Source organism: Notolepis coatsorum, assembly GCF_963971535.1.
Source record: "Notolepis coatsorum genome assembly, chromosome: 1".
NCBI classification, from domain to species: Eukaryota; Metazoa; Chordata; class Actinopteri; order Aulopiformes; family Paralepididae; genus Notolepis; species Notolepis coatsorum.
In genome coordinates this window covers 214574515-214601841 of record NC_140165.1, presented here as the reverse complement: position 1 = coordinate 214601841, position 27327 = coordinate 214574515, and the positions used below count along the sequence as shown (strand labels likewise).

Below are 27327 nucleotides of genomic sequence, written 5' to 3'. Positions count from 1 at the left end.
CCCTTCCTGGTCGCTGCGCACTTACCCCCCAGTCAGATCATCTGGGAGAGTGGAGGTTATCACGTGCTTCCTCCGACACACGTCCAGCCAATCAACCGCTTCTTTTCACCTGGTAGCGCGGATATTCTCTGAGAGGGCGTAGCGTGTGGAAGGATCACACTATCCCACTCAGGTCCCATCCGCGCTTAGCAGGCACCCCGACCGAACTGTAGGAGTCACTGTTTACAATGACCCGGACCCACCCCGCCAGCTTCTCCCACCCTCTAATACTGCCAATTGTATTAGTGTGAACAGCCAGCCAAGCTGGTGACAACCCCGGAGCTGTCCAGCTCACAGCTCAAGCTTCGACCTGGTCAGGTGGTCTCAAAGATGTTCCACGTTGCGCCTCAATACAATTTTACAAGTAAATTCTTCAATGAGTTCATAAAAACAATTTGCATATGATAATGTGGCGACTTAAATAGTTTGAGGGGTTCATCCAAGATTTGTATATTTGGTAAATATATAAATAAAAACTATACTGACTATATAAATGTGAATTATAGCTTTCATTATAGAAATTATTAATAGACATTAGTAAATGTGGGCAAACTGAACAGTTGAACCATTCCTGGGATATACCACATGTGCATCCCCCGCCAGGTCAGTAAATGCGAGGGGAAACATGCCACAGCCATGCTAGGATCCTCTCATCACCTCCTGCGCATGAGTCCATGACAGTGTATGCACATTTCATTTTAGATGAATAATTAAAACAAATAAGGATACCAAATGTTGGCTGAATTTCAGCAGGAACGGGGAGGGAGAGGGTGAAACTCATTTTGAGAAATGGCCAATATGACTTTTCAACAGTCTCGTTTACAGGAGACAACTGGTACACATTTCCAAATTACAATACAGTTCGAGTAAATATCTCAAAATGTACCCAAAAACTATTTTCACCTGTGGTGCCTCACCTTAAATCATGGTCAAGATTTCCACAATTAGTGCAAAAGCTCAAAGTACCGCTATTCCACTACCCTCAAGAGATACTACCTACTAGTAATACTAGGTGATCTAATGAAGTCTCTATGTATGCTGAAAAAATGAAAACCCAGAACATGTCACCGTTGTCTTGTACAGTTTTTTATTCACCTTTCATTACTAACAGCTCATCACAGGAAGTAAACAGAAGAACCTGGAAGAGAGAAGGGCAGAAGTATTAGGTTACAATCAAGAACAGTTAAAATGTTTATATTCAATATAAGAGAAAATCCACCTAAAAATGTAATTCACATATTCTATAAAAGCCCAGTTCTCGTTAAAAAGGGTCCCATATTGTATCGTCACATATTCCTGTGTTTTTACATCTAAGAAAATGTGAACCATCAACCCTCCCTATTGAAACAAGCCATTCAGAATGGCAGGAAACATTAAAGTAGCGTAACATTACGGTAAACCATCCCCAGCTTGTATGTTGGAAGGATTAAAAATGCCAAACACTTCATTGGACATGTCCCACAGATTCAAGGAAGACATAAAATTGTTGGGACAGAATATGAGACCTTTAACTTAACACTTTGAATGCCACTAACTGCTTTTCTCGAGTTTACCCCCCCGACCGTTGAATGCCATGTCACGAGAATACTGTTTTTTTTTATTAGCGATCTGAAATCATATTGCATCAAGCGAGCCTACCGTTGGAGATCCAGGCACCGCCGGTGCTCAGATGTGAAAAAAGCACCCCGTATCGTCTCCCAGATGGTAAATCACCCTTTTGGATTGGACTCAATGAAAGTGTGGGAGAAAGGATTTCTGACTCCACATTTTACTTCTCACTGATGTAACCGGGGTCTACCAGAGTTCATTCTGGAGCATTGGTGCCACAGCGAATGTGTTTTACTGTATACACGATGGATCAATCAAATGAGCGATTTTTTCGAATGGCGATCGGAAATTGGAATAAACCATTTGGATACCATCCGACCTCAGGTAAGGAATCTATGTTATCAGTCTTAGGATAATCACTCGTTTTCACGGATATATAAGCGGTTCCCCTATATGTGATATAGCTGTTTTGACTGTAAAAGCCATCAGGAAATAAGAGCAGCGATTATCAGCGCACGGCACGAGCGTGCACACATACTATCGATCATCTAGCGTTTATTTGAAAACTATTCATAAATAGGCCGACAAATGACAACGTTCTGGAAAAAGACGATCATCATAGAATGGGTTGTTTTTTCCGCGAAAACGAGTGATTTTCAAAATGCTATCAAAGGGAAATGAAGCGATAAAAAAACAATCTGCCTCGACAATGTTGACTGAAAAATGAGTCTTTGATAAGCGACGGGCAGATTAGACACATAGCCATAATTTAAAACATAGATTAGGCGATATTAAGTTAACATTGGAGTGGATGGTGGCATTCAAGGGGGTAAAAAGGAAAACACGGCTGGCAATCAAAGTGTTAAGCTGGAAACCAGGGGGAAAAAACTAGCGCCATCATTAAAGGGAGTACAGGAGCTACTCATAGTGAATAGTGGAACAACTCCCAGTAACATACAACAGTAGCCATGGTGAGTTTACTGGGATATGGGTGTATTCTATGATTCAGAGCTGTAAAGCTAGATCTAAATATTATTTTGATTAATAGCTCAAGCAGAAATTCAACTTTGAGCCCTCAAAGTCAGTGAGTGATTCATAGTAGGGATGCACCGATATGAAAATTGGCCGCCGATACCGATTGTTCAACTAACACTATCGGCCGATACCGATATTTGTATATAAGTATTTGTAATTTTTTTTTTTTTTTTTTTTTAATATATATATATTTTTTTTTAATGAAACTACTGTATATTTGTATGTGTATGTTTGTATTTGTAGGCCTCTTTACTTACTTAAAAAAAGGAAACATCAAGAAATATGTTTATGGTATCACTATCTCTCTCCCAGTATTGTCTTGCGGCCTGCAGAGGGATACTATTTTCTCAACCAGAGCTTTCAACCAATGCAATGGAACCATTTTGATTGACAGTCGATTCGGCCAATTACGCCACACCGCTAGCACCCACCTCCTGCTGTCCTTACCACCAATCGGCAAGCGTTTATACATTTTTCTACTTCCGGGCATGCCGCCATTGTTCTGTTTGCGAGAGCACTGCAGAAGAACACACTTAACGTAGCTACGTTAGCTGCCCGGCCCGGCGCCCGCCGACCGGCGCTCCACGCATGACAAAATGAGACAATGATTTTACTGCAACAAAGGTTATAATAAAACAAAGCCTTTCTATACATTTGTCTGGTTGAAAACTTTATTAACAGATTGCAGAATGTGTAGTTGGGTACGGAATGAGCAACGGAATGGAACCGAGCTATGAACGGACTAACGGAGTAATGCCTTGTTTACAGCTATCTTCGGGTAAATAATATGCTTGTTATTGAACGTGTAACACTTCATTTTAACAGCAGATACTTTCTTAAATGCCATCTTCCCGAGAGAGGGTGTTGACGGGGAGTTGTTATTAATAGCATTGAACAGCTAACCGAAAGCTAGCGTTAACTATTGTTAAAGGTTTAGCCATAACGTTACCTTGGCTAAAGTTGGGGCTATTAATAATGCAGCAATAATTGCTGCAGACCTGCAAGCAAAGTACAGCAAGTTGACAAAGGAGTATTCCAACGCAAATCACATTTTCACCAGTAACGTTGGTCTTGCATCTCCCGGTAGCTAATGAACGGACTCGGAGTAATGCCTTGCTGCTATGGGTAATAATAATATGCTGATGTTATTGTCCGTGTAACACTAACTATATAACGCTAATGCCACAAAACGAATGCCTTGTTAATCATAAGTACTAGTTACTTTGATGCAGTAGCTTGTGTGTGTGGGGGGGACGGCGGGCGTTGTGCACTGCAGGTAGGTCGCGAGTGAACTTTTTTTTTTGCCTTTTGACGGTACACAAATTGATGGGTATTTATCGGCGACTGCTATCGGCACATTTGAGCTTATCGGCCGATAGCAGTCAACAAGGCACTTATCGGCCGATACCGATACCCGACCGATATATCGGTGCACCCCTAATTCATAGTCAATGCACCAACTCAGCGTCACTTGATGACATCACAAATTCCAGCCCTGATTCTCAGCATAGGGAGAGACAGTTGTCCATGTTAATGGATAGGGGTAAACCGTCCCAAGATCGTTGAAATAGCACAATCAACTCTGTTTTAGGGTGGATTTTGCGTTTGTTTTGGATCTTCCTACCGGTTTATGCTTTCTCCGCTTTCTCTGCTTTCTCCCCCTTCTCCGGTTTCTCTGGTTTCTCCGGCTTCTCTCCCTTCTCTGCTTTTTCTACTGCCTTGTCTGCTGCCAGCTCCTCGTCGCCACCCTTGGTGTTACGCGTGTAGATGAGCTGGGCTCTGTGTTTGGATACCAATTTGATCATGCCTGGGGGAAACAAAACATGTCATGTTAGCTTATTCAGTCTGGATTCTCTTTGGCAGTGTGGAATTTATGTGGGCTCTCCTACTCGTAACGTTGTCCATTTTGCATAGTCTCATGGGCACTACAGAGCCTCCAACACAGCATTTCAAGACATTACCAACATATACTACAAGGAGGACATCTGAAATCACATTAAATTGTCTTATCACACTGAAAATATGCACCTGCATATTAAATAGTCTTAATGGCTGATTAGCCATAGAAAACGGATGCATGTCAAGTGATGTTCAAAACATTTAGCAAAGAAGCATTTTCTTACAGTTGGGGGCAATTTTCCATGGGTTAATGTAGGAAACGGGGACATCGGACATCACATTGCCAAAATCCATCTGATGACTATTTAAACATTTGTATTTTATCCAAAGCTCCTACAGGTTAAAAACAATCTCATACGCAGTCAATGGCTGTATGGTCAATGGTGTATTTCGTGACTGTAGGGAACTTCAGGATAAAGGTCTGACCCACTTCCAGTGATGGAGCTACTCTAACGGTGCAGGCGTTCCCTAAGCCTAATGCATGCAGAGACAAAAAAGGTATGCATCTTCTTGTCTAACTCCAGGGAAGATGTTAAATAAGCTAATTTCCCAAAATGTTGGAGTTTTCCTTTAAAGACTTTTGTATTCTCAGGCAATGCCACATTTGAGTCATAATTTTGTAACTAAGTGATATACTAATGTGTGATATTGCCATTCGAAATTGTTCGACATAAGGACAGGATAACACGAGGTTGTGCATGTGCCATGTGGTAATATGGACAGTGAGAGTTAGCATGGAGGGGGAAACACCTGGAAGGTGCCTACTTAATAATCAGCAATATGTTGGCTCTCACTGACCATCAATCTACACGTTGGGTTGTGGTGGCTATTAGGGGCCATGTGGTACTAGGGTATGTAGCATCGGCATCGTCAATACCTGGAGCTCACATCAAAGGGGTCCTTGGAACTTGGACATGCTCTTTGGGGGCCGTTATGAGCAGTGTAATACATCAGTGTGTAGTTCCATAGTATAAGCATCTATAGGCATGTTAGACTTTTCTTATGGCAGTGAGATTAGTCTCTTAATTGAGCGCGTATCCTTCTCATTATGGCCCAAGTATCTTGTGTTGTAAATTTGCATCCAATGCTGCCTCAGTTATAGTACACGATCACACCAGTGAACAAAAATAACCAAATGAGCAGCTTAAATAAAGATTCCTTTACAAATGTCCCATTTCCGGGTGGATACCTTGATGTTTACATGTGATTAAGATTATCCATGGGGATAATTTCATGGATCCTAAATGACAAGTTTAAATTTTGTATTTCAATTTCCTAAATAAATAGATAATCACAAAATGTAAATTTCTGAAATAAAAACCTTCACCTAGCCTTCTCCTGGCTGAATTGGTATATTACTGCAAAGTAATGCTTGTGGCATTAAAATCTAGGCTAGGAACCCCACATGGCCCTCACACCATGACCTGTAATCATAAACCCCACCATCACAACCTACCGACACCTTGTACAGCTCACTCAGACTTGAAATATCAAACTTGATGATTGGAGATTAAATGTGTGATGTAATAATTTGCCCATTAAACTGGAACATTTAAGGCACAGGCAGACAAAGTGAAGTCCAAAGTTCACCTTTGGTAAGCAGCTCCTGGAGGGCGTTCCTGGCCAGAGAGCCTCGGATCTTCAGCCTCTCGGACACAACGGCGGGGGTGATGAGCTTGTAGTTGGGCACCTCCTTGTACAACTTTTCGTAGGTTGCCTTGTCGAAGAGGACCAGGTTGTTAAGCTTGTCCCTCACCTTTCCCTTGGACCACTTCTACTCAAGAGTAAACGAGAACAGGATATTGGATTAGAATAATGGCAAGACAACGACTAAATAAACTTTAGTCTCATCACATGGACAGAAACAGCTGTGACAGCACTTGTGATTAGTGTATGTTGGGCATGCCCGCTAAGACGGGACAAAACAAACGTGTTGTGCGTTAATGACTCCAGTGAAGTCTGAGAACATACCTTCTTCTTAGCTTTGCCCCCAGACTTGTTGACTGGGTCCTTGTCCTTTTTGGACTTCCCCGAGTCCTTCTTGTTCTTGTCTTGCTTGGGAGGCTGAAACAAGAGGATAACACGTTAATGCAATTTCTCCAGGGTGACTTGCACTAATGAGATGATAATCGTATGTCACTAATCAGAGGATGCTTGTCTGGCAAATACGTTTAATAAAACTGCATTAGGCATTTACTAAAAATACTAGCCAGTAGTAGACACTAGGCTAGCAAGCTGACCCGAGGGTTGTTGGCGTGGGAAGGCCTAAAGTTAGCCCGCAGTTACTAGCATTATTTAAGTGTTAACGTCCAGCCGGGTAATGTGTTTATGCACATTGGGCTGCTAGGCCAATTTCTTGTTTTCAACACTAGTAATGTGATGTTGTCCAGAGTCCATATTAATGAATGTCAAGGTGACGATAAACCCACTATATCCATGAGCACCGACTGAGCTGCGTCGACGCATGGTGGCGGGTGAAAACAGGCTAGCTGGCGTTAGCAGAGACAAAGTGATAACATTTTTTGCCAGTTTAATCCAAATGCTCTCTTGGCAGAGAAACAGCGCACACATTTATATAAGCTAGATGTTCCGGTACATTTTGAGCCGCACATTGTCCAGAAAAGCCTTATTTTTACAGCTTAATACCGCAAAAACGGTCGCTGAATAGCCTCACCATGTTTCCTCGTCAAGATGTCGGAGCGAAAGGAAGCTGGTCCGTGCAAGAGCCGCTTAGACAACCCGTACATGCGGATATAGAAATAGTGCCTCTGGGAAATTGAGCCTTATAGATTTTAGTCATAGTCACGTGACAGTTTTGTCAGCTGGGCGGAAACAGTGCAAAGATGGCGATCTTCAGTGTATATCTGGTCAATAAGGCTGGCGGATTAATTTATCAATATGACAACTATGTCCCAAGAGCAGAGGCGGAGAAAACATTCAGCTATCCTTTAGATTTGGTGCTCAAGATCCACGATGAAAAGGTTGTTGTATCGTATGGACAACGCGATGGAATCCGAGGTAAACGTTGCCTGCTCGTCAGCTTGTAATGTCACACCATTCATAGGACTGTCGGTAGTCTCTACATGACAGTTTAAGAACCCCCCTTCTGATCATTTACTAGATTGTGTTTGACACTTCACTGACTGTACTCATCTGTTAATATTCTAGCACAAAACCGCGAGTGTGTTCACATTTCGTTGTACGTTGCTCTGCTGTGTATAATGGCAATAAACTGAATTGAAATTTGGGAAGAAATATGAAAATGTGATTATTTTGACCGATTCACTTTATTCCCATTTTCATTGAAAACATATTACAACGATCATTGTGTGATTTTTGCGGCGATATACTAGTTTTTTTTATAGTACTGTACTACTGTAGGATACGATTTGTAGGCCAGGACACCTCTGCAGCGCCACAATATTTAGACACACACATGTCCCCTTAAGTTAAGGCTTAACAAATATTGCACCTACTGTGATTTGGATATTGCAGCAGGCCACATTACGATTTATTTTTTAAATGTCGATTAATTGTTCAAATGGGATAACACTTGATAATATGCAAACTCCCATGTCAAATGTGTTTGAAAAATCTCACTATCTTTCAGTACTGGCTAATTAGCAACTCTAACGTTTTTCATACACAGATGTATTACTACTACTACTGTAGCTACTTGTTAGTAGGCTATAGTCTATTGTTTAATATGTGAGACCCACTGCTGTCACTGTATTTGTAGTGGGCCATGCACTGCTGTCTATCAATGGAGTGGATGTGAATGGCAAGTACACCACAGAAGGCAAGGACATCATCGAATACTTGAAAGATTCCTCAAATTATCCAATTTCCATTCGATTTGGACGCTCTCGACTGAGTTCCAACGAGAAGCTGATGTTGGCTTCAATGTTCCACTCGTAAGTTCCATTCATTTCTATGCTGAAAGATATCTCCTGCCCAAGCTAAACAGTGGAGTCATCTGTCGATAAACAAACAAATCTGACTTGGCTCTTGTTGCATTTCCCTCCCAGGTTGTTTGCCATTGGTTCACAGTTGTCTCCTGAAATCGGCAGTTCAGGGATCGAGATGCTGGAGACCGACGTCTTCAAACTACACTGTTTCCAGACTCTTACTGGTCAGTGATGTAATTGCTGGGATTCTGAGGGTCATCCTAACTAATTATTGCAAGTTTGCATTGTGTTTTTGAAGGGATCAACAGAAAGCCTAAAGAGTCTCAACAAATGTCAGTGGGGTGAAAACACAAGCTGCTGCTGAAATACAGTATAAAAGGACCCTTTTCTCTGTCTCCTTTCAAATCCTCCATCTGAGATGTTCTTCTGTGATTTTCTGGGAAAGCTTTGTCGACTCTTTTAGTTTTCTGTTGATCCCTTGCAATGCAAACTTGCAATAATTAGTTAGGACAAGTTTTGATTTAACCCTCAGAATACGCTGCGGTTCGTTATAGAGCTTTGTGTAATGCATACAATGCTTGTCTATATAGCTGTGTTTGTCCTATGTGTTTTGTTTGTATGTTTTTTTTCTGTGTCTGCCCCCAAAGATAATATTTGCAATCATTCAAGGTGGAGCCATGAAACAAACAATCAAGAGATTTTGTACCATGTATGCAGTCAGTGTGAGAGGGATTTACTGTCTATAACTATGCAGTGTGAGAGGGGTTTACTGTGTATAACTATGCAGTGTGAGAGGGATTTACTGTGTAACTATACAGTGTGAGAGAGGGATTTACTGTGTATAACTTAACTATGCAGTGTGAGAGAGGGGTTTACTGTGTATAACTGTGCAATGTGATAGATGGATTTTATACTGTCTATAACTGCAGTGTGAGAGAGGGGTTTACTGTGTATAACTATGCAGTGTGATAGAGGGATTTACTGTCTATAACTGCAGTGTGAGAGAGGGGTTTACTGTGTATAACTATGCAGTGTGATAGAGGGATTTACTGTCTATAACTGCAGTGTGAGAGAGGGGTTTACTGTGTATAACTGCAGTGTGATAGAGGGATCTACTGTCTATAACTGCAGTGTGAGAGAGGGGTTTACTGTGTATAACTATGCAGTGTGATAGAGGGATCTACTGTCTATAACTGCAGTGTGAGAGGGGTTTACTGTGTATAACTATGCAGTGTGATAGAGGGATCTAATGTCTATAACTGCAGTGAGAGAGGGGTTTACTGTGTATAACTATGCAGTGTGATAGAGGGATCTACTGTCTATAACTGCAGTGTGAGAGAGGGGTTTACTGTGTATAAGTATGTAGTGTGATAGAGGGATCTACTGTCTATAACTGCAGTGTGAGAGAGGGGTTTACTGTGTATAACTATGCAGTGTGATAGAGGGATCTACTGTCTATAACTGCAGTGTGAGAGAGTGGTTTACTGTGTATAAGTATGTAGTGTGATAGAGGGATCTACTGTCTATAACTGCAGTGTGAGAGAGTGGTTTACTGTGTATAAGTATGTAGTGTGATAGAGGGATCTACTGTGTATCATTTGTATAGTGTGAGGGGGATTTACTGTGTATAACTGTGCAGTGTGAGGGAGGGGTTTACGGTGTATAACTGCAGTGTGAGAGAGGGGTTTACTGTGTATGCAGTGTGTGAGAGAGGGGTTTACTGTGTCTAACCAGTGTGAGAAAGGGGTTTACTGTGTATGCAGTGTGTGAGAGAGGGGTTTACTGTGTCTAACCAGTGTGAGAAAGGGGTTTACTGTGTGTGAGGCAGTACGTGCCTACTACATACACATCTCTGAATTTATCATAATTTCACACAACTAGCTAGCTATGGCAGAGTGGCAGACTGATGAGCAAGACCACATCTACAATCCCAAAAATCATAATTTAAAGCAACTCCCTGCTTACAGAAATTCCTTGGTGGTTCTATAAAGTCTGAAGCCCCCCCCCCCCCCCCCTTGAGCTGGTTATGATTATGAGTTACAGGTGCTTAGGTGTCGGCAGACAGCATGCCAGCTGTTGCAACGTGGATAGTACTTCATTTATCCACGTTAGTCTCATTTGCTTTAAATCATTTGCTTTAAATCATTGTTTCTCTCTACACTGCCCCAAAAAGTTCCCTATATATCAGGGCCTTTATGGACCATTTGCAGATTTTCCTACTTGAAGTTTCTTATTATTGCACTTTTAAAACTTGAGAACTGTCTCCCTGACGATACATCATATCTTTTCTTGAAGGTATAAAGTTCATCGTGCTGGCAGACCCCCGCCAGTCTGGTATTGATGCTCTGCTGAGGAAGATTTATGAGATCTATTCAGACTTTGCCCTCAAGAACCCCTTCTACTCCCTGGAGATGCCCATCAGGTAAATGGCTGCATTCAAATATCCATCCATCATATCAACATGTCAAATATACATCCATCATATCAACATGTCAAATTATTCATCATGTCAAATAGCCATCCATCATATCAACATGTCAAATATACATTCATCATGTCAACATGCTGACCGCCAGTCACAGCAATTGATTATTGGGTGAGTAAACATGGAGTGTGACAAACTAGAAGGCCTCTGGGGTGAATCCACCCCCAACAAATGACGTGGAGTGTTCTATGGCTATATATGGCGATCAGGAATTGGAATCATCTTTTTGGAGAACATCTGATATGAGGTAAGCAATTTATTTTACCAGGGGTAATCGGATCTATTTTGACCTATATCAACGTGTGCCCTATGTGTGTGTGTGTGTGTGTGTGCGCGCGCTGATCAGGAAATGAGAGAATATATTTTTCAGATCGCTTCTCTAGCGTGCATAAGTACACATATACTATCGATAATCTAGCATTTATTTGAAAACGATTCATAAATAGGCCGAAAAATTACAACGTTTTTGTGTATGCCAGAATATTCCAGTAAAGGGCGATTATCACGGAATCTATATATTTTCCTGAAAAACGAGGGCTTTTCAAAATGCTATAAATTAGACACATAGCCATAATTTAAGACAGAGATTATGCATTTAGAGCGCTATCATTGAAGTGGGTGGTGGCATCCAACGATAAATAGTGCACGCCACGCTGGCAATCAAAGAGTTAAAAAACAAGCAAAACAGAGAAATCAGTACAGTATAGAAGGAATTTGTGTGATTGACAGTGGTGGTTATCCATTGGATGTCCTTTTCTTGTCACAGCAGCTCACAAATCTTGCTGCTGTGTTTGCACATTGTTGTATTTCTCCCAGTAGGTATGGGCGTTTTGAGTTATTTGCCATGTTTTCAAAGTGTCTTTGGGTGTTTGCAATTTGTGGGAAGTATATGTCTCTGATGTCTTTGTATAGTGGGCAGGTTGTTAAGAAGTGTAGCTCGGTTTCCACCTCTTCTTGTGTGCAGTGGGTGCACAGTCTGTCTTCTCTTGGGAGCCAGGTCTGCCTATGGCGGCCTTTCTCGATGGCTAGGCTGTGCTCGCTGAGTCTGTACCTTGACTACCTTGCCATCATCGTCACACCTGCACACCTGATAGGCCCTACGGTGCTAATCATTAATACATGCTTTGTCCTCTTGACTTTCAGGTGTGAACTGTTTGATCAGAATCTGAAGGGTGCGTTAGAGATAGCAGAAAAAGCTGGAAACTTTGGACCTGGATCGTGAGCCAGGGAAGACTGGACAAACACCAGGACAACATGTCTACATGGGTCATTTTTAACCAGACCAAATTAATTGTCTCGTCACTCAAACATGTCCAATGGTATTTGAGACGGAGACAATTCTTTCATGCGATATGTTCCAACTGGTATTGAACTGGTTACTGGAACTGGTGTTGTAAATATTGGATTTGTTTTGTAAATACTTGAAAAGAATAAACTCGTATATAACCGTTATAATTTTTCAGTTTGTAATTTTAATTGCTTTGTGAACTAATACATGTATCAGAGTGTGAGATCTATATATATATATATACAGTATGAGACAGGATTCAGAGGCAAAAAAAAGGTTTAAATGACCCACCTTGGTCTTTTATGAACTCAAAACACAAAAGTACTTACAAACAACTCAAAACACAACATCAAGTCTTCTCTCGACCAAACGTTGCACAAACTGAAACTAAACCAAAAACGTACAAGAATCCCAAGCCAATAGGGATGACTAGTGTGACGTCACAAATTACTTCGTATCCACTAGCATGTTTAGTCTAATGCGGCCAATGTAAACAGCAATGGCTACAGCCCAGGAACCGGTCACCCTTATTACTGTGACATCCTACTTCGCTGACTTAGGAGTCTTGGGACTCAAAGTCTGTGAAAAAGGGTTTCAACTCGTATAACAAAAAAATTAAAAACCGGTAACGGAGGAAAGCGGTAGTACGAGACTGTTTTGTTGACATCATTTCTATTGCTGCAACACGGGACACAGCACTGCATAATTTTACTGCCTTTGAATATCCCGTCTGGAAGCAACAGGACACAGAAGTGGCGTTTTGGAATATGATGACATAGCGCCTAGCCATCCCTATAGAGCACACCTGGAACACCTCTGTGACGAGGCACCCCAGGTGTGGCCGACACCTCGTTAACACACTCGGGAGCTACTCTCTCACCAAACAGCTGGCTGCCGCTTGACGACACAAGCGGCTCTTTTATTGGCTCTTCCACAATATACATCACTGAAGAATGCATAACACGGTTCTTCATTCAAGTTAATATTGCCCCTCGTACGGACATGCGTAAAGCTTTCTTCACATGTGATTGGTATCTTCAGTTCTCTCAGCTTAGCCCCTTTCGTGACTGATGCACGCCAACAAGGTTTGGCCGAGTGAATCCACAGTCTCTTGCTCCCCCATAGGAAACCACCATATTTTAACTCTGAAGAACTGGTCCGACGTGAAATGTTCGATATACAAGTATAGCAGAGAAATTTCAAAGGTACAAGTTGCACGAGGGTCTTGGACAGAGAAAGGCAATGGTTTGAAAGCTCGGCGTTGCTAATAAACATTTTAAATTTTTATAAACGTGTAAACAGCGAAGAACGTATGGCTGCTCTCCCGAACGCCGCAATGAGGAGTAGGGTATATATGCAGAGCCGCACTGCCGTCTCGGTGATGTTTACACGTTTATAAAAATAATTTTAAATGTTTATTAGCAACACCGAGCTTTCAAACCATTGCCTTTCTCTGTCCAAGACCCTTGTGCAACTGTGAGTACCTTTAAAATAGGGTGGCTTCCTATGGGGGAGCAAGGGACTGTGGATTCACTCGGCCAAACCTTGTTGGCGTGCATCAGTCACGAAAGGGGCTACTCTCTGCTACATTATCGTGACTTGCTGCTTGTATTCACTCACATCAACAGGCAAGTGAGCGAACGCACTGTAAATAAATAGTCTGCAAACACCCCATGCAGTGTGGCACCTTGTGAGAGACCTCCGTGGTCAGAGAGAGAGAGAGAGAATTCTCTATGATTGACAAATAAAGGGGGAGAAAACGTGATGTAAAAAAAATAACATTAAAAAATAAAAAAAGACCAGTCAAATTCTCCTTGTCACATTCAGTTTCCCTCCCTGGCAGTGGATGAAGGTCATCATGAGGTTGGAGTGGTTAGTCGTCCTTCTTGGAAACGTGGCCCATCTTGGTCCTGATGTTACGCATAAGGAAGAACCCAATGGCGGCTATACCGCAGACTACCTCTGCCACCCAGAAAGCCATTTCCCAGCCGTGGTGCTTGGCGATGGTGCTGAACGGCAGCCCGGACAAGAAGCCACCAACTGATGAGAAAACAAAAGGGTTATTACTATAAGGCATTCATACTTTTATTTACGTTAACGTTAGCTTTAGTCTACATATGAACGTGTTATAGTGATTTACGACTATTTAAGACAAGACTGACCTTTTCCAGTTAAAAAGATTCAAGATTTAGTTTATTGTCATTTCTTGTGTACTTCCATACATAAAAAGCTAAATACTGTTCCTCCCAGAACAGTGCAACAAGAAATGTTTAAAACAAAATAAACAGTTAGCAGCACAGTTCATTAAAGTGTATTGGGTGAGAAAGTGCATTTTGTGACACTTTTCACTTTAATGTTGGGCATTATGCGTTTAGTTTATACATTAATGATCTTCCAGCTGTATGCAATAAGTCTGACATCCAGATGTATGCAATAAGTCTGACATCCAGATGTATGCGGATGATACGGTCATTTATGTCCATGCAGAAACCAAGCAGCAAGCTGCAAACAAGTTAACAGCGGTAATGACATCGGTCACTGAATGGTTGACAAACTCATGTCTGCATTTAAACACCAAAAAAACTGTTTGCATGTTTTTTTACAAAGAGGCTGATGAATACTGTCTCACCTGATGTCTATGTCAGAGGAGAAAGGTTGACAGTTGTGTCCGAATATAGATACCGTGGGATAAAAATGGACTCCAATCTTACATTTAAAAAACAAATCAAATCGGTAGTAAACAACGCAAAGTTTCACTTATCAAACTTCCGTCACATCAGAAACTCTGTCAACAAAAGCAGCAGCACTGTATTTTAATGCCATTATTATGTCACATTTAACATACTGTCTGACTAGCTGGACACAAGCCTCCTGTACAACACTACGATTTGTACAGGTAGTTTACCATCAGGCTGTGAAAGTTCTAGACAGGAAAACAAACAGCCACCACCATTGTCATAGCATAACAAACCAGAACCTACTGAGCTGGGACAATCTCGTCAAATTCAAAGATGCCGGGGCTCTGTACTTTCATAAAACAGAAAGCATCTGCCGACAGATATACCAGGTCTGTAGTCAGAGGGGACTGTGTAATCCCAAACAGGAGGTCTGCTTTTAGTCAGGCAGCCTTTTCCGTGAGAGCAGCCCACACCTGGAACAGTCTGCCAATACGGCTCAGGGAGTATCAAAGTTACATTTAATTTAAAACTAACTTAAAATCATGGTTGAGAGATGGTCAAGTGTGCAACCATTTTAACTGAGGGGTTGTGATGTATTGTAATGTATTTTAATGTATTTATTTGTATGTTTTTTAGTGTATTATAACCAATACTGATTCCTACTGTGTTTTAATTATTGTACTATGTCTTAATTATTGTAGTGCTCATGTCACCTGCCCCAGAGACTAGTTGAAAATTAGCCAACCTGGCTAAACTGGCATATTTACAGAAAAATTTTCCTTAATATGCACTGTCTCTGTATTTTAAACCAAAAAATAGGGGGGTAGAAGCTGTGTAGCACCCTGCTGGATTTGGCACAGATGCCGAAAGGGTTATTCATTCAGCCTAAGGACTGTCAATATACAGAGGAAGAGAAAAATCCATCATGCAGAATGAATACAAGATTACATTGGAGCCAAAGCCATAAGATTTCGATTGACTCAGTTGCCAGGATAGCAGGCAGTGTTTCCTTGCTTGTGGAAGTAGTTTAGTAGTAGTTCTTATTGAAGTAGTTTAGATTACGCCTGGTTCAGCTTTGTTAAATGAGGACACTCCATAGCATTACTGTGCTAAATAAAGTTTACTAGTGAATATATCCTATGCAAAGTAAACGCATGAAAAAAATAACTCACCAAGAGAGCTTATTCATGTAAGGTTATGGCACTTAAAGAGAAATGTCAACCATTAAAAAAAATCTTCCTGTGCCCCAGGACAGTTCAGCCACTATTTGTGAACAAGCACCACTCTCTCCTGAAGCTAGAACTCAGAGAGAGAATCCTCCAATTGGTGATGTCACTGGGATGTAAAGTGGGGCTGCTCCATAGACAATGAATGGGGCTCTTACTTTATGTGGCCATAAAATGTTTGTGTGTGCTATTCCACTGAAATTACATTTATATTCTAGCGTTGCTATAAGATCTGAACCTGAATTAAATCTCAATTGGGTGTAAGAGCTCACACAAACATTTTACGGCCTCACAAAGTTAAAAGGCCTAGGCTAACTCTAACCGGTCATGTCCGCTTCCATTCATTGTGCTAAGCTATGCTAACATGCAGCCAGATAGCTTTCTACTGAACGCACAGAGAGGAAACTGGCATCCATCTTCTTGTCTCTCTCTGGAGAAGACTATAAGCTAAAATGTTGGCGTGTTCCTTTAAGTGAATGATGGTTGATATATGATGGTTGATACACAGATACTAAGATTATAAAACAAAGACATGTAATCTTACTGTTGGCCATCAGGGCAACAATAGCGTGCGACGTCCCACAGTAGTTGGATGGAGCGCTCTCATTGGCTATGACTCCAAACAATGCTATCGGCCCATACGATGAGAAACCAAAAGCGGCCCCTAAGCCAAGGATCCACACCTGACGGATACATGAAAAGAGACCTTTAGACGAGGACCGACATCAAATGGCAATTACAATGCTATATTAAATAAATGTGGTAGAGCGAATTTATACCGCAGGGCTGTCTGGAGTGACGGTGACTCTGAAGAGATACATGGACACAAACATCCCAGCCATCATGCAGATCAGGAGGAAGTGGCGAGGGTTGCCATGGCTTCTCATGCCTTGCTGTACAACAAAACAATAGAACGGCATTAAGGGATGTATGACTGGTAAATACAATTACTATCTTATCTATGCATTTAAAAAGAATAATAATAATTGAAATGGTAATTATCATCCAAAGCACTTTACAACTTGTGCCTCACATTCACCCATTCACTCAGACATTCACACACTGACGGCGGAGGCAACCATGCAAGGTGCCAACCTGCTCATCGGGAGCAGTTAGGGGTTATGGGGTTAAAACTATGATTTCTTCTCACAGTATGACAGTATTTAAAACAGTATGGATGTGAATAATACGTCAACTCAAAGAAGAGAGTAAGCTGGAGCACATGGATCATCTTTAGTTTTTGCGTTGAAATGTTTCACTCTTGTACCTAATAAAAGAAAACTAAAAGATGAACCGTGTGCTCCTGTATTCTCCTCTTCGCTCCTCCGGTCCTGTCCTGAGAGGCGCCTGGGCCCTCGTCTTCAGGAACAGTGGACTCCTTTTCTTTCCAACTCACTTTAGCCACAGCCTTGTCAGAGAAATATCCTGCTGCTAAACTGCCCAGCAGGCCTCCAACCTCCAGGGCACTCATGTAGGAACTTCCTGTGAGCAAGAGGAACATTTACACCAGCAGTAAACAGAGAGACAGTAAAATAATTCCACACCTGTATATAATTCTTCTCTTACTGATCATGTTGAAGGCCACTGAGTGACCGCTGTGGTTTGAACAGTGTACTTCAGGCATTAGCCTCGCTTATTCCCACATACATGCCAATTAGGGTAGGTGCCCCCCCAAAAATATTCTTGATTCCCCAAAAGAAATCAGAGTAACTTGTCGTATGTCACAACTCTTAATTCTCCTGAAACTGCAAGTAAACTAATTGGGCAATAAATGTAGTAGAATTCTGTAGAACACTGTACCAGAAACAAATCCATAAAGAGACACAGAGCTGTTGATAATGAATTACAGCAATCAGCACTGTTTAGTTGACATAAAGTTAAATGTAAATTCTTTGTCGGGTCCGTCCTCCATACCCATGAGTGTAGACTGGCCCTTGTCCTGGATGAGGAAGAGCTGACCCCAGTCCGTGCAAGCGGTCTTCACCCCGAATACAACCAGGTAGCCTATAGAGAGCACCCACAGGTAGGGAGACAGCAGGAACTCCTTCAGGGTGCTCTCACCACCAGACGATCCTGGGAGACAGGCGGCAGGGCGGAAGGAGAGGGTCAGTAGAGAGCTACTGTATGAGTGGTGTAGTTGTCTATGACCACCTCTCAGCCTAGTGCTATGATGTAGATGGGTTTCCTGATGACGTCACTGCTTCGGTTATGTTCAAGTGTTAAAAAAAAAAAGTCCAGTTGTGCTGCTCTGATTATGTCCTCTTTAGGATCGCTGGTTTAGAGTTTTAAAGTACTTAATCTTCAACAATTTATGCCACGTCTTGTATGCAAAGTATTTTTGTTTGTAAGTGGCTACTGGGTTCAGATGTAAAGAGTACAATGTTTACTTTGAGATGTAGTGGAGCAAAAGTACAAAGTTCCCTAAAATGGGGGAAACTCGGGTGGAGTACAGGCCCTCATTTATCAACAATTCTTAGAAAGTGTTCTATTTTCGTTCTTAAGCACAGAATTTAGAATGTGTGTACGTACAGAAAAATCGGGATTTATCACACGTGCGTAGATGTGTCCCATGCACAATCTGTGTTGATAAATACCATTTGTTCTTAACGTCTATGCCCGTGCATGATTATCCATATATGGTCATGAAACACCCCCATGGGATGTGAAATAATGGACTAAGCCGAGCGAACTCTGAGAAACTTCACTGAGAGCGAGATTGATCACCGGTCTAACCAACTAATTCAACGTATACAGCATTTCCCGTTGTGAACAATCTTATTTGGAAACATGACACACAGAATAATAGTATTTAGCGTTTTATTTTAAACAATATTTAATCGTATGATTATAGATATTTTAGAGAATAAATAAATCCAATGAAGTTGTCAAGTTCACACTTCACAGACAACTCCGCTGAGGAGGGAGCGTGTAGACCAGGGGTAGGCAACCCTAGGCACGTGTGCCTGCATAGGCACACAGGGGCATTTTCATAGGCACAGGGGGCAGCATTAAAAAAATAAAAAAAAGTATAATTTTTTATTATTATTATTATTTTTTTGCTTTGAAATATTATAGTGAAATATTTTGCACTGTTGTCGCATTTATCTTGTTGAAATCCCCCCATAGGTTCTTTTTACTACCACATATTTAATTGAGACCCTTTATTTGTTTATTATTTCAATTTAGCTGGAAATACATTGCTACATCATTCAGTAACATTTGCAAAGCCTTAGAACAAAAACATTATTACGGTCACCATTGTGACCAGTGGGATTAATCAACACATTTTATTATTTATTTTTCTATTTCATTGAACATTGCACATGTTAAAAGCCATTTCTTCTCAAAATGTGAGTATTACCAAGTAGGGCTGCAACTAATGACTAATTTGGTAGTCGACTAATCTGCCGATTATTTTTTCGATTAGTCGACTAATCGAAAACCAATGTAAACAAAAAAAAAAAAAAAAAAAAAAGGATTTTTTTTTTTTTTAATTACCTATCTTTGTGAAAGTGGCTTCTCAGCTCTGGTCCAGCTGAAGACAGAGCAGAGGAACAGATTGGACATTGAGCATGACCTCAGAGTTGCTTGTCTACCATCACCCCAGACTTTGAGACTCGTCAGGACCAAACAACAACATCATAACATGATGATCCCATAGCAAATTAAAATAATGACTCATGAAACATTTGAATTTGGATCTTTAAGCCACTTTAAATGAAAATGTATTTGAAGAACAATACAGCAATCACTCATAACAAGATAAATAAATTAAATAATACAAATTAAAGTGGAAGTGTACTTTAAATAACTTTTGTTTGCTGTGTGTGAGAGGAGTCCGTGTGTGTGTGTATGTGTGTGTGTCTTACTCTGATCGCTGTGTGAGTGAGAGGAGTGTGTGTACTGTGTAATTTGTGTGTGTGTCTTACTCTGATCGCTGTGTGAGTGAGAGGTGTGTACTGTGTAATTTGTGTATGTGTGTGTGTCTTACTCTGATCGCTGTGTGTGAGTGAGAGGAGTGTGAATGTGTGTGTGTCTTACTCTGATCGCTGTGTGTGAGAGAGAGGAGTGTGAATGTGTGTGTGTCTTACTCTGATCGCTGTGTGTGAGTGAGAGGAGTGTGTATGTGTGTGTGTCTTACTCTGATCGCTGTGTGTGAGTGAGAGGAGTGTGTATGTGTGTGTCTTACTCTGATCGCTGTGTGTGAGTGAGAGGAGTGCGTGTGTAATGTATTGTGTGTCTAGTCTGATCATCATCTCCTGCAGGGGAACAATGTTTTCAATGTCCAAAATTTGCTATGGGATCATCATGTTATGATGTTGTCTGGAACCCTGAGAAGCCACTCTCACAAAGATAGGTAGTGCAAAAAAAAAAAAAAAAAACGTTTTTTTTAATGACTAATCGACGCAACAATTTCTCGTCAACGATTTTTTATAATCGACATCGTCGATTATGTCGACTAATCGTTGCAGCCCTATTACCAAGTCAACTTGTGCCCTTAAAACAATGACAATAAACATAGTTTTATTAGGTTGAAATAATGTGGTTGTGTACTTATTTTTCTGTTAACTTATTATGGATTGAAAACTGAAAACCTTAATGCACAGTAACTGAACTCAATATTTTTAAGTTCTGGTAACTTATTATTATTTATTTTTTTACAGTGTAGTCTTGCGATCAATCAAAACGTATTTACACGATATACCTCACATTCACCCTCCATTCACATCCTGGTGTTCTCCATTAGGCCTGTAGGTGGAGCTATGACAGCACACGTACAGTACACACCGATGGTGTGTGATGTGTCCAAAAATGAATGGGCAAATGTGAGTGAAATGGTCGCACTGTATGCAGCTGTTTGTCTGCATTGCACCCCCCCCCCCCCCCAACTCAGATTTAGGGTTGATACAACCATCATAATAATATTGTTAATAATAACAATAACAATAATGATGTAATAATGTAAAAATTATCATTAAAAAGACCTGAATATGAGAATTTCTTTTTACGATGCATGGAATATTGTTGAGGCACACTAGTTACAACTATATTTCAAACAGGCACTCCATGTCAAAAAGGTTGCTGACCCCTGGTGTAGACTATCTTCGGTGCGCCGGGAGCCAAGGATGTTGACTGACCCAGTCCTGCTACAGAACCAGCACATTGACAGGAATAAATGACAAGCTGACCCGACATTAAGCACTGTAATGACTGAAATTAAATCAATTTCAGCCGGCCAACTCTGCGCTCTACAATGCCTATTGTGCGCTCGTGAGCCTGTGGTTCTGGCCAGTCATTATGGCTTCAGTCAGTGGATAACCCTGATCTGCATTTTAAGTGATGTTTTAATTATATTCCCCAGTAATAACATTACAATTGAATTAAATACAATTAGGCCTGAATGAGTCGTGTTCCTCCCAGCCACCGGCAACGACATTATCAGCCAAATTTGCTCCACGCTCCAATGTGGGTCTCAAATTGCGGTACAAATCAAGGAGAATGTGTCTCGGGTAGCGAACTCTACTTAATATTATTATTTTTTTTATCCACTTTTTCTCCCATTTTCTATATTTTCTCCCATCCCAATTTCGTATCATCCAATTCAACCCTCCCCTGTCACGGACGCTATTTCTTGCCTCCCACAAGCCGGCTGCAATGTGGACTAAGTCATACATAGCACAAGTCCCCTCCGGTACTTGAGGTAACAGCAGTCGCATCTTTTCACCTGCGCAGCTCGACCTCTCAGTGGCGAGGAGTAACGCGTGGGAGGCTCACGCTGCCCCCGACACTTCCTGATTCTACTGCGCAGGCGCACCAACCGACCTGTAGGAGTCACTGTCCACAACGCCCGATCCCCACCCTTCAGTTTCCCTCCCCGTAATACGGCCAATGTGTATTACTGTGGACGACCAGGTAAACTGAAAGCAAATGTGGAGCGCTGGGCTCTAACTGACGAGCCCAGCGTCTCCAGCATTTCGTGGCGAGTGCCTTGCCCACTACGCCACGTAGCCGCCCAACTCTACTTAATATTATTATGTTCTCTCTCTGCAAATAGACATGCCCTATATCTCTGAAAACATCTGAGCGCACACCGCGAGAAGTATTCCTATAATAACGCTATGAACCAGGCTGAATTAATTCGGAAATACCTATTCCAAATGCTATTTAGGGTTTGACAATAATTACACTAATGTCGCTATTTTACAATGCACTATAGTGAATTACGGGTCATACAGAACACGTCATTGTTGAAACTAATGCATGAAACCGATGAAAGCGTGTGGTGGGATACAGGAAGTAACGTGTGAACTGTGCTGGGATACAGGAAGTAAACTGTGCTGGGATACAGGAAGTAACGTGTTAACTGTGCTGGGATAGAGCAGAGCCCTTTAATAATTAATTTAATTTAATTTAATTTAATTTAATTTAATAATAATAATTTATTAATTATACGGCTCTGGGATAGAGGAAGTAATGTGTGAACTGTGCTGGGATACAGGAAGTAACGTGTGAACTGTGCTGGGATACAGGAAGTAACCTGTGAATTCTTGAAAGACGTTTCCTTCCCAACAAGCCCATGCTGGGCAACACAGACAGCCTTAGCTTTCCCCACTCATTCAGTTCTGATTACATTCATGCAACCTCTGGCCTTGTTAATGTTAAATGTTTAAAACAAAAGAGACAGTTAGCAGCACAGTTCATTATTATTGAAATGTATTGGGTGAGAAAGTGCATTTTGTGACACTTTTCACTTTAATGTTGGCATTATGTTGGGGGGGGGGGGTAGAAGCTGTGTAGCATCCTGCTGGATTTGGCACAGATGCCGAAAGGGTTATTCATTCAGCCTAAGGACTGTCAATATACAGAGGAAGAGAAAAATCCATCATGCAGAATGAATACAAGATTACATTGGAGCCAAAGCCATAAGATTTCAATTGAGTCAGTTGCCAGGATAGCAGGCAGTGTTTCCTTGTGCTTGTAGAGCAACTCCATTTACTCTTATTGAAGTAGTTTAGATTAAGCCTGGTTCAGCTTTGTTAAATGAGGACACCCCATAGCATTACTGTGCTAAATAATGTTTACTAGTGAATATATCCTATGCAAAGTAAACACATGAAAAAAATAACTCACCAAGAGAGCTTATTCATGTAAGGTTATGGCACTTAAAACCCATTGACTGCCAAAAACTTGTATACTCGTTTTTGGCTGCCATGCTTTTGCTGCCAGAAACGAGTATACTCGGTTTCCCCCCCATTTTTTTTTCCTATTATTATTATTATTATTATTATTATTATTATTATTATTATTATTATTATTATTATTATTATTATTATTATTATTATTATTATTATTATTATTATTATTATTATTATTATACTAAACAGTCAGCCGGACCTTCTTGTGTGATCCTGGTAGCTCTGAGTGAATTGGAATTGAAATCACGATCGAATCCGATAGGTGGCAGTATCGCCTACCTTTTGAACTGGGCTAGTTTACTGTGGGGGGGGGGGGGGGGGGGGGGGGTTGCTCACTCACTGCTGGCCAGATTAGTAGCCACTAGCCTCGGAACTTCCTATGCAATGGCGAGCGAACTATTGGAGATTATTATGAAGAGGACAAAACGATCACACTTATGGATGATAAGGTACGTTTTCACCAGACTACATTGGACTCAGCACTTCTGGTAAATCATAAAAATACTATAGTTAAACCGGCAGAGGAGGTAACATTGTGTATTTGTTCACCGCTCCGCAGTAGTCGCCGCTGGAGTTGAGAGCACTCCAGAGGCAACTGGTACCGGGAATGGCGATCGCGAACTATTGGGAGATTATTATGAAGAGGACAATACAATCACACTTATGGATGATAAGGTGCGTTTTCACCAGACTATGTTGGATTCTAGTATTTTCAAACAGGCTGTTTGGATGTAACGCTAACGTTATCTGTTGGGCGCTGCCAGGGCCAACTAAGGTTATTTATTGTTCCTGTTCTGACTCAAGACACTTCGGCGCAAGAGTGGATGGGGTTTTGGTGGACCTGCTGACAAAGGTAACGTCTATTTTATAAAACATGCCTTTGTAATGATCCCAGTGTCAGAAAACGATTCCGTGAGTGACCCCCCCCCCCCCATGGTGGCTTTGTGAATAGAATCATTCTACTATGATCATGTTAGCTTTGACCTGGAAATAATATAGGTATCAGGCGAGCAACAAGCTCGAAATGTGCACAAAACATGTCATATCTCACGTTCCAGGAAACAAAACTGGATTATTTTGAAACGGGACGATTTTTTGCATGGGATAGCACAGGAACGAAGGTATGTAGAAATAAACGGGTTGTTCCCTGTTGGAGTATACATATTTCCTTTCAAATTAGCAGGGGTGTAAAGTACTTGAGTAATTGTACTTCGTTACAATACTTATTAAGTACTGTTTTGGGGGATTTGTACTTTACTTGAGTATTAGGTTTGTATACTTTGTACTTTTACTCCATTACATTTCAGAGAAAAAAAACATACTTTTTACTCCTTACATTTAAAATGCAGACCTACAAAGTACAAAGTACAAATCTCACAGGTCCAACCATTTTAATTAGTATATTTTAATTGTTTATCTGGCCGAACTAACGTTAACGTTATTAATCCTGCGACCACAGGTAAACAGCCAATCAAATCCCCATCAATGGAAAATTAACCCACCCATACCCATGCTGATTGGTCCTTGTCCAACACTAGAAAGCGGGGATCTTTGATTAAACACCTGCTATCAGAAGAATAGACAGTCAGATCCACATTATGCTGTGGTTAATAGTGATATTATTCAGGGTACTCCAGTATTCTGTCTTTAATATTGTGATATTATTCAGGGTACTCCAGTATTCTGCCTTTAATATTGTGATATTATTCAGGGTACTCCAGTATTCTGCCTTTAATATTGTGATATTATTCAGGATACACCATTATGTTTTTAATAGTGTGATATTATTCATGCTGTGATGTGAATGCCATCCATGTTAGTTTACCTTCAATGGAGAAGTGCATTAAATAATTTTAATGCAAAAAAAGTGTCCTCTGTTCTTTAATTTCAGCATCGTCTATCACAGAACACATTCCATTGTGCCGGGCAGAGTGTATGCTTGGTTTCATTCCAGCCTTGCCTAAACACCAGCTGATGATTTCACTAATTGGCTCACCTCTTCAACTAACTCACATGGTGCAATGTATAGTTAAAATAAAAACTTGGCCCACGATGGAATGAGTTTGAGACCGAGTGTATCCCTTTAAAAAAAAATTACTTTTACTTTTTAGTACTTAAGTATATTTAAAAGTAGGACTTTTTTTACTTTTACTCAAGTGTGTTTTTAGCCAGGGCGGCTAGGTGGTGCAGTGGACAAGGCGCTTACCACCAATGCAGGAGACGCTGGGTTCGAGCCCAGCTCTCCGCATTGCTATCAGCTTGGCTGGTCGTTCATACTAATACAATTGGCAGTATTAGGGGGTGGGAAGCTGATGGGTGGGGATCGGACGTTGTGGACAGCGACTCCTACAGGTCGGTTGGTGCGCCTGCGCAGCAGAATCAGGAAGCGACTGGGGCGGCGTGCCCTCCAAACGCAGACCCCCCCGATGCTGAGAGATCGCGCTGCGCAGGTGAAAAGATGCGACTGCTGCTTCCTCGAGTACCGGAGGGGACACGTGATGTAAGGCTTAGTCCACATTGCAGCCGGCTTGTGGGAGGCATGACCTAACAGCGTTCGAGACAGGGGAGGGTAGAATTGGACGATACGAAATTGGGATGGGAGAAAAATAGAAAATGGGAGAAAAAAGTAGCCAGATACTTTGACTTTTACTTGAGTCAGATTTTGAGACGGTACCCCATACTTTCACTTAAGTATAATTTCTGGGTACTTTTTACACCCCTGCAAATGAGCCATACTATTGTCTCCATAGCTATAATATAGAATATACGATGGGTCTGCAAACATTGTGAAAATGGTCAAAAACGCTGGCACCAGGGAGTACAGATGGAAAAACAGCGTGGCTGTCAAAGAGTTAAGAGAAATGTCAACCATTTCAAGAATTCTTCCTGTGCCCCAGGACAGTTGAGCCACTATTTGTGAACAAGCACCACTCTCTCCTGAAGCTAGAAATCAGAGAGAGAATCCTCCAATTGGTGATGTCACTGGGATGTAAAGTGGGCCTGCTCCATAGACAATGAATGGGGCTCTTACTTTATGTGGCCATGCTGGGCGACACAGACACAGCCTTAGCTTTCCCACTCCTTCAGTTCCGATTACATCATGTGACCTCGGTCTTTCAGGCCAGCATGATCACACAGACACGGCTGGTAAGTGAGGGGTACAGAGTCCACAGCGTCATTGTTCCTCAGACACAACACACACTATACTGTACAATATATATTGGATAGGAGCGCTGTGTGGATCCTCAACAGGAATACATATACTGTGTTGACATTGTGAAACCTTTGTTATGAAACACATACTGTACATGTGCTGTACTGTATATCAGATACGTAACTTTTACAACCTTTTTCTTGAGACTTTTAAAGGAACACACCAACATTATGGGAAATGTGCTTACCGTCTTCTCTGTGCGTTTAGTAGAAAGCTTAGCACAAATTAATGAAAGTGGATATGGAGCAGATAGCCTAGCATAAAACTCCGGAGAGGTGTTTTTGGCCAACAGCTAGGCTAGCTGATCCATATCCACTTCCATTAATTTGTGCTAAGCTAGGCTAGCTTGCAGCCGGATTGGTTTCTACTGAACACAGAGGGGTAATTGTTCTTTCTTCTTGTCTGACTCTGGAGAAGACAGTAAGCATATTTCCCATAATGTTGGCATGTTTAAAAATGTATTTGGGAACTGAAAGTTCAGATTTAGGATTTCCAGGAAAATTACTGAGATATAGTCCATGACTACTAAATCTGAAACAAGATATGAATGACAGGAACATCATTATCAATTATGAAGCAACATTAGGAGCAGTTATTAACTGTTCTCTTAACACTCCCCTCACCTGCTTTGCCCTTCTTGGCTGCAGGCTCTATATTCTGCAGCCCCACATCCTTAGGCTCATTCTTGATGAGGAGCAGACAGGCAAAGCTGACCACCACACAAGTCATCCCGGACATGAATAATATTGTCCTCCAGCTGTAACTATCGGCCATCACTGTGGCAATAATTGGGCCCAGACTGCCGGCCAGG

The 27327-nt window shown here is 41.4% G+C and overlaps 3 protein-coding genes across 3 annotated transcripts in view; 1 reads left to right on the top strand and 2 right to left on the bottom strand.

Moving 5' to 3' along the window:
• Positions 1–1109: 1109 nt before the first annotated feature.
• On the bottom strand, positions 1110–7259 carry rps25 (ribosomal protein S25). Its single transcript, XM_084324814.1, has 5 exons — positions 7196–7259; positions 6493–6585; positions 6112–6295; positions 4247–4429; positions 1110–1177 (listed from the first exon to the last, which is right to left on the bottom strand). Exons 1-4 carry the CDS (start codon positions 7196–7198, stop codon positions 4251–4253), a joined length of 459 nt encoding a protein of 152 aa, XP_084180940.1. The 5' UTR covers positions 7199–7259; the 3' UTR covers positions 1110–1177; positions 4247–4250.
• A 98-nt stretch (positions 7260–7357) lies between these two features.
• trappc4 (trafficking protein particle complex subunit 4) lies at positions 7358–12386 on the top strand. Its single transcript, XM_084325929.1, has 5 exons — positions 7358–7539; positions 8261–8435; positions 8550–8653; positions 10725–10851; positions 12058–12386. The coding sequence occupies exons 1-5, from the start codon at positions 7365–7367 to the stop codon at positions 12134–12136; spliced, it is 660 nt and encodes a 219-aa protein (XP_084182055.1). The 5' UTR covers positions 7358–7364; the 3' UTR covers positions 12137–12386.
• Positions 12387–14024: 1638 nt separating this feature from the next.
• The window catches only part of slc37a4a (solute carrier family 37 member 4a), a gene marked incomplete at its 5' end in the record, with an annotated part of 15562 nt that continues 2259 nt past the window's right edge, over positions 14025–27327 (bottom strand). Inside the window, 6 exons of the mRNA XM_084312491.1 lie at positions 14025–14242; positions 16651–16789; positions 16886–16999; positions 17503–17588; positions 18021–18179; positions 27140–27315. Of these exons, the coding sequence (XP_084168617.1) occupies positions 14076–14242; positions 16651–16789; positions 16886–16999; positions 17503–17588; positions 18021–18179; positions 27140–27315 (841 nt within the window). The 3' untranslated portion in view covers positions 14025–14075. The remainder of the gene's footprint in view (positions 14243–16650; positions 16790–16885; positions 17000–17502; positions 17589–18020; positions 18180–27139; positions 27316–27327) is intronic.

What these genes read in the sequence shown, in the direction of transcription:
- rps25 (XM_084324814.1), bottom strand. An exon ending in GGGGCAAAGCTAAGAAGAAG is followed by an intron (nt 6,296 to 6,492) that starts GTATGTTCTCAG and finishes ACTCTTGAGTAG; the next exon opens with AAGTGGTCCAAGGGAAAGGT. An exon ending in CCAGGAGCTGCTTACCAAAG is followed by an intron (nt 4,430 to 6,111) that starts GTGAACTTTGGA and finishes TGTTTCCCCCAG; the next exon opens with GCATGATCAAATTGGTATCC.
- trappc4 (XM_084325929.1), top strand. Translation starts at nt 7,365, where the DNA reads ATGGCGATCTTCAGTGTATATCTGGTCAATAAGGCTGGCGGATTAATT. An exon ending in ACAACGCGATGGAATCCGAG is followed by an intron (nt 7,540 to 8,260) that starts GTAAACGTTGCC and finishes CTGTATTTGTAG; the next exon opens with TGGGCCATGCACTGCTGTCT. An exon ending in TCCCTGGAGATGCCCATCAG is followed by an intron (nt 10,852 to 12,057) that starts GTAAATGGCTGC and finishes CTTGACTTTCAG; the next exon opens with GTGTGAACTGTTTGATCAGA.